The sequence below is a fragment of the Poecilia formosa genome, unplaced genomic scaffold (assembly GCF_000485575.1).
Source record: "Poecilia formosa unplaced genomic scaffold, Poecilia_formosa-5.1.2 Scaffold327, whole genome shotgun sequence".
Classification (NCBI taxonomy): Eukaryota; Metazoa; Chordata; class Actinopteri; order Cyprinodontiformes; family Poeciliidae; genus Poecilia; species Poecilia formosa.
The window spans coordinates 483,635-494,227 of NW_006800266.1; the positions used below are offsets into that span (position 1 = coordinate 483,635).

The 10,593-nt window shown below is 36.2% G+C and overlaps 1 protein-coding gene across 1 annotated transcript in view; it reads right to left on the minus strand.

Annotated features, from left to right (window-relative positions):
- The window catches only part of LOC103152776 (carbohydrate sulfotransferase 11-like), a 36,993-nt gene that overhangs the window by 18,841 nt on the left and 7,559 nt on the right, over nt 1–10,593 (minus strand). The window contains exon 3 of the mRNA XM_007573381.2: nt 8,108–8,678. Within this exon, the coding sequence (XP_007573443.1) occupies nt 8,108–8,654 (547 nt within the window). The 5' untranslated portion in view covers nt 8,655–8,678. The remainder of the gene's footprint in view (nt 1–8,107; nt 8,679–10,593) is intronic.

Consider the following 10,593-nt stretch of genomic DNA (forward strand, 5'->3'; position numbering starts at 1 on the left):
GGGAAAAAAAACGGGGTGTTTTATCTCTACTATTGTAAGGTCAGAACGATATTAAGACAACATGCAATGCGCAATAATTTAGCGATAACGATAGGACTTATGACAGGAAACCACAGGTTTAACGTTTCTGCTTTGAGTTTATAGAAAACAGAATCCAGATAATAACTTTGCAGCTAAGCAAAACAAAATGAATTAGAAGATTTCCATCTCAATTATAAGGTTTTATTAAAAAAACAGCTTTTCCCATTGTCTAAGATAATGTTATTGCTTTCTAAACTAAAAAGCAACCACTTGTCTTTGCACCATTGAAAGTCAGACAGGATACTGATTACAACAGTTAAAATAAATTATTCTATTGAATTTATTCATTGCTATTTTCTTTTAGATAAAAAGACAAGAATATAAAAACCCCCTAAATTTAGTTGTAGCTTTTAGGTAAGGTCAATTAAATCAATAAAGTATTGAGAAATAGTCAATTAAATTCAAAATGTTGATGTTTCTTTGCTGTCCTGAGGTACTTTTCCAAAATGATAATGCTACATGCTAGCTGTTCTAACGCTAGAAGCTAACTTTACAATTAAGGCTGAAAACAATTAATCGGATTAAGTGTGATGGATAAATTACTGAAATAATCGTAATCTAATTTAGTAACTGAGTAATTGTTAACTGGAGTATGCAGACTATAGAAGGTAATTTGCTAGGAGAACAACATTAGTGCAGTAATTAAGCCCAAACTGCACCAAAAATATACATTTTGCATTTATGATTAAAAAAAAACTTTGTCTGCAAATATATTCTACCCAAGACTCCTTAAGTGTTGTGGTTTTAGCTTTTTTTTTCTGTAAAAAAAGGATAAATCTTCTATTAAGCACCTCCTATTATCCAATTATTAGCCAATCATCCAAAATCCAAAAATTGATCACCAGCTGATTCCTACAATGTACTGAGCTTTTCACATGCTGATGCTAGAAGTACTTTTTTTTCCTGCAGATGTATCCTTTGATACAAATGATCAAGCGTAAACTAAATGCCATTTTAGGCAATATAATTTTTATTCTTTTATTTAAACCTCTGAAATCAAATCAAATCTATGAAATCAAATCTGACAGTGTTAATCTGGGCCTCCTGGATTTGCTGTGTATTTCTAATATTGTCTAAAAAGATCTAAGTGGCTAACTGAACAATCTGAAAAATGTGCCATTTTTTATCTGATTAATAAATTGTCAGAATAAGCGATAACTAAAACAATTGTTAGCTGTAACCCTAGATACAATTCTGATTTCTAAGAACTTAAGAAGATCAGTAATACTCCTGTATCACCTTGAAAACACTAAAATCCAATTCCAGACTTTTCCAGACTACATAGGAACCCTGTGGTAATGACTGTACAACAAGACATTATCCATGTCTGGTTACCGTCACTGTCTCAACTGACTGTAAGATATTTCTGCTACTATCTGACAACAACATTACTCTTGTGCTGTGTCATATGTTCCAGCTGTAAAACAAATCTATCATCCATAAACCAAATTACATTCAATCCAGAGCATTACCCCAAAGTGCTTAACTGCTCTCACAAGTGAAGGAGGAACCAAGCTAATGCTTGCATTTCTTCTCTGTCTGAGGGGCAATGATTGCTTAAAAATTGTCAAGTCTAATTAAAACTGGCATTACTAATCCTCATGTAATCTTCTAACATTAAAGGCATTAAAAGCAACTGGAGATAAAAAGAAACTGACCACAAAAGTAGTCTTAATCAGATACCATCTTTACCATAATGTTGGCAGAGATACAAGCCCATAACTACTCTAACTTCTTAATGCATAGCTGCTCAATGGTTTTACACTACAGCTGTTTAATAACTACATGTCAACAGAAAAAGAATGTAATCAGTTATATATTCGACGTTGCTAGAGAAATCCATGTGATATGAATTACTGGAAGTTCCTAATCACATGCTGGACATGAGTTGTATTTTCTTCTTGTAAGTCACTGGAGTGTTGCAGCAGGATGTTAGACAATGAAAGCAGAACAAAAATAAGTAATGCGTTTCCTGTCCAGTACTAAAACAGTCACCCTAATTGGCATACCAATAGGTCACTGAAGGGGTAACTGCATCTTGTCTCTATAGCCGTTAACTGTTTGAGCAGGGTGTCGGATTCACCAGAAAACAAGTCAGAAGAAGCAAGAAGCGTCAACAAACATTGTCAAAGTGAAGCAGAGCTGTAGTTCTTTAGAAATTCCTCCACAGCAGCACAATGATGCAACACAAACCACAGGATTCAGCCAGTAACTGCCAGGACCGTTTTTCTTTTGCTCATTTTCCTGTTTCTCTTAACAGTTGGGCAACGTTACTGAAAGCGATTTCTTATCTGCCTCAGATAAAATGTCAGTTGGTAGCAAGGACAGACTTGACCTTTGTCTGTCCTCGTAGCTTCAAATCAAAATGTGCAATTGATTTTTACAGCGATCTGGAAGAATGACAAAAAGTAGAGGATGTAGGTTAATGCTGGTTTCCATCTCTTCTCATCCACCAGCGTTCTGCCAATGTGGATGGTGTGTTGAGGAGGTGCTGTTCATTTCCCAACCAGGCATCACTCAACTTTTAAAGCTTTAGCTCCAGATCAGAAAGATGGTGACTAAATGATAATACAGAAGCCTTTCCTTGTAAAGTGTTAACACTGATCCATGCTTCTTGATTAAATTGCAGTACCTAAAGTACTGGCTTTCTGTGCTTTAAGATCCCACAATTCTAATTTCTGGCTCTGAAGTTACAGACCAACAGATTTCATGGAATATTTAGTCTGTAAAATGGACTGTTAAGCTGCAGGAAAAATGTCTGGGCTTCTCTAAGATGAAGAGCCCAGTAAAATAAAGTTGTGGTAACTTAAAACAAAACACCCACCCTCTAAACCAAAACTAGAGTGGTACTTAAAAAACTCCAATACCTTTTCTTAAAAATTATTTTTTTTAAGAAGACCTAGCGGTCTTGGGGTTAGTCGACAATCGCTAGAGCTTGCAGACAAGGCAGTTGTTGAGTGTTTTAACTTTTCATCAAACCATCAAACTTTCTACGAAATGTTTCAATGGCAGGTACAATAGTGGTGAAACCACAAAAGCTCTGTCTCATTTGTTAGCGGAAAGAACATGGAAGACGGCAAGGAATATTGCAGCAGATAGCATCCATCCTCTTTTCCGTCTTTTGAGATCAGGAAAGTGACATGGGGCCAATCTGGCAATTACATAATTTATTCCAAGTGCAATAATCATTCTTAACCAAACTAAATCACAGCATTCACGTATGCCATGAAAAAATGTTTTATTCTAATACATTTAGAATTGTATTAGAATTAATTGTTGTTATTGTGATTGTATATATTTTTGTGTCCTTATGGTTGGAGAGCTAAAAGAAAAAAATGCCACCTTGGTGGACAATAAAATGTTCTTACATTTTTGAGTTTTGCATATAGAGTTGTGAAAAACTCGCTGAACGTTTTTACACTTTGACATAAATCTATCTTATTGGGACTGGAAGAAACGCCACTGACCACCACCATCTTTTAAAGTGGGGACTGTGTTGCTAATCCTCCAGGAAAGCTAGATCAGATCCTTTGCAAGGACAAAGGACAAAATAGAAATCCTACCACTAAAATGTGATGCCGCTCTATTTTTGTTTATATTTCATCAAACCAGCAAACAAAAGTAAGTTGCGCTCTTGTTTCTGTGGTTTTTGTGTTGTTTCCTTCTAAGTAGTTTTTGGTGCAGTGCCACCGCAGGCGAGAAGGTGGACAAGATTTTCAAAGGGTTTGGATCGTTTGACATGGTGCAGAGTGAAAGTGAACCTCGGGAGCTGAAAATGTAACGCATGCAATTTTGGTCCCCAATCGAACCGAGACTACTGGATTATCAGGTGTACAGGTGTACTCTAAGCATGTACAATTATAATTATTATTATATTATTATTATTGAAATATCACTTTTATGTCATTTTTAACAATGAACTCATTGTGCTTTTATTGACATCTTTCAAACATTCATCTTTGTGTAATTAATTTAAATAATGTAATAAAGTTCCAGTGATTAATTGACTTCTCAATAAGATTCCAATTTTTTGAATAGGTCTGTAGATATCCAATCTTAACCCTTGTGCATTCGAGGACTGAGGCAACTGATACACAAGTGATATGGGGTCAGTTGGACCCCATTTGTAAACACAAGGGTTAAAACATGAAGTATGCTGTTTCAAACTCTTCTGTCTAACTCAAATTAATTTAATTTAATTCCAAAACAACAACTGTTAGGCAAAATTATATCATTATTATTGCTAGTAGTATTAGTTATATTTTTCATCAGACTTAGTTGTTCTTTTTCTAGATTTTTGTTCATAGTTTTTGTGTTTGAGGCATTGCTTTTATTGGACAATTATCCTTTGGTTATTATATCAAAAACTACAAATCTTGTTTTACTATGAAAGAAAATCTTCCTTTTGAAAAGGAACTTTGTTTATTTTCAGTTCCATTGGTCATCAACATCTCCACTGAAGTAATAACTGCATGTTAGTGTTTTGGTTTTTAGCATTCATGTTCCTGCTACTGCTCCGCTTTCCCCAACCTAAAGAAATTCACTGGTATTACCGTAAACGAAATAATATAATTTCCATTTTCATGATTTACTGTTTTTTGTTCTTTTCTCTCTCTCTCTCTCTCTCTACTAAAACCTGGATGATAAAAGTCATCATTCTTTTTGAAGGTCAATTTTGTACAGAGAATTTATAATTATTAACTTTGTTTTTGTCCACAGTCCCAAAACATGACTTTTAGGTTGACTGGTCTCTCTAAATTCTCCTTAGGGTGACCCCGCCTCTCACCTGGTTGTTTGTCCTGTTTGTTTCTCTGTTGCCCTGAGGTTGACTGTCCAGGTGACCCCGCCTCTCACCCACTGACCGCTGGAGACAGGCACCAGCACCCTTCGCAAGCCCACAAGAGATAAGTGTGTTGGATAATGGATGGATGATGGTTCTGTTGTTTCATTTATTTATTCTGGATATTTAAAATGTCTTCCAGTTCCAGTGTTAAATGTTCATTAGAATTTAAAGTATTTTGGTCTTTGACAAAGTGTCCTTGCATTATTATGTTGTTACCATTATATGGTAACAGCATAACAATGGTCTTAAAAAAACATTATCATAACTTCTGGGACAATTTATTATCCAGCGTAATAATAATAATAATAATTATTATTATTATTATTATTACTACAGCAAAATAATAATAAAGGAGGGGGATAGGTAAGCCCCACCTTTCCTATGCCCTCTCTTTAGTTGTTCACGAAGAGGGCAAACTGAAAGTGTTGTCTCACTTTGGCTATTCCTCAAAATGTTCTAACCCTTCTAAACTGCGATACAGTTTGCATACTCCAAACTGTATCGCAAAGAACTGTTTGGAGGGCAGTAAGTGCCATGGATTCAGACTCTTTTTGTCAGTAATGTATCAACTGATGCTAGAAATTAAAAAGGTACAAATCACCACAGCAACACTGAACCGAACAAGACATGACCGGTTGGTTTTGGCCTCACTTTGTGCGCATAAACAATAATTACAGAAAGGCCTTTGCTTTGTTGACATCCTGTGAACTAGTGCCGTCTAATGTGGCTCAGACCGGCTTCACGTGTGGTTTTCTTAGCAAAAAGACGAGTTCGAACATGCCGGGCAGTCAGGGCCGGAGCGTGTGGAGGTAAGTCAATGAGAGTGCTGTAAGTGTGCCGTTTGTAGGGTCAGCAGCATGTGGTTAGTGTTTTGGTGTCTGGCAATAAAAGGTGGTTTACGACAGTTCCAAAGTGATTTGGGAAACGGCCAGGTGTGGAGTTTTTTTTGTTTTCTTACATCAAATTTTAATTTCCAATCGATTTGACGTAGAAAGACACTCAACACGAAACCTGCTGATCAACTTCTCCACTGCTCTCCTCCTCCTTTCACTTTCTTGTTTCTTTGTCATGCATGCTTTAAAAAAATTTAAATAAAAAATGTTTTTCTCTTCGGCCAATTGCTTCTCTGCCATCAACTGTTACTCCTCAGCCGATACAGAAAGCATGCTATTGTTGTATGAATTTTAAACATTTTCCTGACTTTAATAAAATAATGTCCATAAAACTCTGTGTCTCTCATTTAGACTCACTAGCATAATTTATAATCAAAGAATTAACATTTTAAAGTAAAAAATTAACATTACAAAGTTGACTTAAATTAGAAATAAATTATAAAACTGTAAAATGTTAAGTTATGTCAAATTGACGTAGTAATGTAAAAACTAAGTAAGTTGGGGCAACTTTTTAAACATTTCTCTTAATGACTATTTTTATTTAATATACTTACAAATAGCTTTCATTAAGTGTTTTGAACTTGGCAGTTAAAGTTCAAAACACTTTGTTGAGTCAAAGCAGCAAGAAAGCTAAACTGAGTCAAAGTGAGTGAGTTGATTTTGTTTTACAGTGTAGAGAACTTACATTTCTTGATCAATTTCTACTTCAGGAACTTTGTTGTCATTTCAAAGAAGAACATTTTATTTCTGTTTTTAGATTTTACAGTAAAGGAAACCTTAAAACTTTTGCAAAAAAGAAGATGAATACGTTTCCTTCTATGTGATGTTCAAATTGGGGAAAAAAAACAGTTTCCAACTTAATAACTGAAAAATATATCTAAAATAATAGTACAAGTATTTTTAGAGTAATATACTTACAAATAGCTTTCACTAAGTGAATGAAAGCCATTTCATTCACTTAATGAAGTGAATGAAATAGCTTTTCATTCACTTTTCATTGTTTTTTACATGGAAAAAACTGCTTAAGCCAGAATTTGTAATTAAATTTCTATTTAATTACAAATGAAATAGTAATTAAATAGTGGCTTTTTCTTTTTCTATTGGCTTTTTCTATTGGCCATAGAAAAAGGTCCAAAGAGCCACTTGCAACCTGCCTTTAAAAAACCTGCAGAAACTGTCAACCCGCCATTTGCTCTGCAGAAAGGGGGTTCAGTCGGAGACAGAAACAGAAGAGCATGAAGAGGAAAGGGGGATACAGCCGTGTGGAATGCAGGGGGTCTTCAGGAGGGACGAAGAGGGGGTTCTGAAAACATTCCAGTCTTCACAGTGGGTCTATTCATACATCATTTCATTCACTTTAATCAAACCATCTGTTTTACACCTATACTAAAGTGTCTATTTGTTGTTGATGAAAAATACAAGCAAAACTGACACTAAAAAAAATACATCATACCTTATTAAAGCTCTTTTGAACATAGTCATCCAAAATAAAGTACACTGTGTTTACAATAGGACAGTTATGGTCAGAAACAATATAAAATCAGGTATGCTGCATTCAAATGATGCTAGGTTGGAAGCTATGGAAACAAAACCGGTCAAGAAACTAGCCACTGATTTATGCCGAATTTCGACCAAATAGGAATCTGTTTATTTCCCATCTTGGCAGACCTGTGAGAATTGCAATCCCGGTTTACCTTTTTTTCTTTTCTTCGCACCAGGTGTGGCCTGCTGCAACTGTAGCCAATTGGCTTGAAGGTTCTACATAACTAGATCTTAACAAGTGAGATCTTAATTCAGCTACTACTGCTTCTCTATCACCTTAAACTAGTGTGTGTGTGTGTGTGTGTGTGTGTGTGTGTGGGTGTGTGTGTGTGTGTGTGCGCGTGCGCGTCTTTTGACCTTTGACATTAACAAGGCTTTCAGATACAAACAACTAGCTTACTGGATTTATTAAGCAGTTGAACAGGTGCACCTAATAAAGTGGCCTGTCAATACAAACACTTTTTCAGATTATCTTCTATTTCCTGCACAGTTTCTAGTTTTGTTGTTGTTGTTCCATCCTTGGCTTTTAGAAAGCAAACCTACAATAACACTGCAATGCAACCAGACCCACTGAACTGTTTGCCTCAGTTGCCAGGACTGAACACGGTGGAAAAAAAATAACTATAAACGGGCTTTATACTTAAAAAGAAAAACAGCATTGTGACCTGGTCACAAAAAATAGAACATTTTCAATAGAAATATTTCTCTATAATGTCTGAAAGTTCAAGAAGGCAGTGTAGATGCATACCTGGTTTAGTGATGCTCTGGAAGTAAAGAACAAGAACGAAGAACGAGCAGAGGCACGTCGCCAGGAACAGACGTCCTCCCCTGGGCATCCCCATCATAAAGTCTGGCTCCGCTCGCGGAGCCTCCAACCCTACGTCGCTGTCTCGCAATGGTTCATACAAAACCGACCGACGTAGGATGCGAACATGCGAGGCAATCGACGGAACAGACGGTCTCCATGTATTAACTACCGGAAACAAACCTGAAATAAAACATAGCAGCGACGGTTGGCCAGCGGAACCAATATGTAATTGAAGGTCCGTGAACGGCGCATAAAATTCAGCTCCAAGAGCGAGCCGTGGTCGGGATTTGTAACCAACGTTATTATTTCTAGCAAAAGAATTCACTTGTACGAAATGTAATATAATGTAAAGTTGATACCAGCGGAAAATAGGGGGCAGAAAAAGAGTTAACGGTCTGCTGTGTTCCGCGCATCTACAGTATGGTGTCTGAAGTTTGTCGAAGCAACACAAACTTCTCCTCCAAACATGGAGGGGGCACTGTGCCATGACGTCAGACCCACCCACCCACTCCTCCCGCACCCCCCTCTATCATCTGAGCTGCATTCAGGAACTGATGGTGCACAGAAACTCGGCTCATCTTCTTTCTGGTACGCTTTAGTTGCTAAGCATAAGAAAAATAAAAGTCCGGTATATTTTCACAACTTGACGTCTGAGTAGGAACTTACATAGATGAATTCAGACTCGGCCACAGTTTTTCAGCGGCATTTTCTTTTGCGCTAACTTTCTCTACAAGGAGAACTTGAAGGTAGCACCTTAGCCAAGCTCTTCCTGTATTGATATGTCATAAAATACCTCTTCTAGCTACTAAACAGAAGTGGTAAACGTCTGTAGCCGTCACTATTTCGTATATACGATAGTCAAGTGACTTCGAAATAACAATAGGCTTTGAACCAAGTGTAATTACATAAAAAGTTTTTTCAAGAGAAATAAAAATTGATCAAAAACCAGACTTAGTAACAAATCTTGCTATTTAAATCCTTTCCTGAGCTGGATTCCAACACCTTTTGGCAGGCAACACCTTTTATTTTCAGCACCATTTGAATTAGAATGACTCCAAATTGTTGAAAGCAGTTGTGTTTTCTTGTGAGGCACTGATGTATTGACTCATTGTCCTCTTGCTTCTTGCAAATTCCGTGTTAAATATAAGACAAAATTACTGCACTCTAAAGTTTCCAGTTTTAGCTCAGACAGCATGTGGAATGCAGGCCTGTGGTTCTAAAACTATATCCAGGCTGATTTTCTCTGGAAAGCCAACTTAAGATGTTTGAAATGACAAAAGTGCATCAAACATCCATAAAACAAAATCACAAACAAAGACAGAATTCATTTTAAGCAATACAGAATTGACGAAAGACAAATGCTTGAAATTGTTGCATGGTAGACATGAGTAGGAAGGGTAAAGGGCTGTAGAAATGCAAGTAGGCAAGTTGAATAGCCAATCAATTGCAAAAAGCACAACAGCATTAAAGCAACCCAAAGAAGAAAATATGCTGTCTGTACCTAAAACTAATTTGCTAAAGTCGGTGTCCAGGGGCAGAGGTTTGTGACCATCCATATTGGAAGTTGGAGTTTTCTACGTTTCAAAATAGACAGTCAAATAAAATTTAAGTATGTTGTTCTGTATTTTAACAAAAAAGTATTTTCTGCCCCAACCACAAACTTTAATATATTTTATTGGAATCCTTTATAAATGAACAGCACATTTGTCAAGTTTGAACAAAGTCTGCAAACTCTATGCAGAGGGATTTGAACCCAGGATCTTCTTGTCACAACAGTCCTTCGAACTGTGCCGTCATGCAGCCCCCGTCATATTCAGTAAATTAAAATGCTATTGAAATATTGAGTTCAGTAACTCAATTCACTAATTGAAACACGTTATTTAATTGATGTTTTCAAGCCAGTAGGTCTGTTATGATAGGAGGGGGCATTTATCATATTGTTCATCATTAATTGTGAAAAATGACATCATGATAAGAATTTTAATGTGTCATTGTCTCGATAGATTTTAATTAATAATCTAGAATAAATAAAATTGACCAGAAATGCCATTTGTGCCATTTTCTCCACCATTTGTTTCATGAGAGTAAATTAGTACATTTGAAAATGATTGAAGGTAGTTACTGTGTATGTTCTTTCAGAAATCGGTGTCCTGAAGTAGCACATCTTAAATGGAAAAGTTTTTCCAACTTAGGTCCATATATGCTGTGCCATGAAGTCACAGCCATAGTCATGTTAAAGAAGCAATAGTTTCTTATCATCGTTATCACAATAGTATCACAAAATATCGTGATAAAATTCTAAGTCCATACCATCCACCCCTATTTCCAGTTCCTGCTTACAATTGATGAACACATAACATGTAAGATTAGAAAATTACATACAGTAATCATAATAAAAATATTATGACAGAAATGTAGTCTTAGCA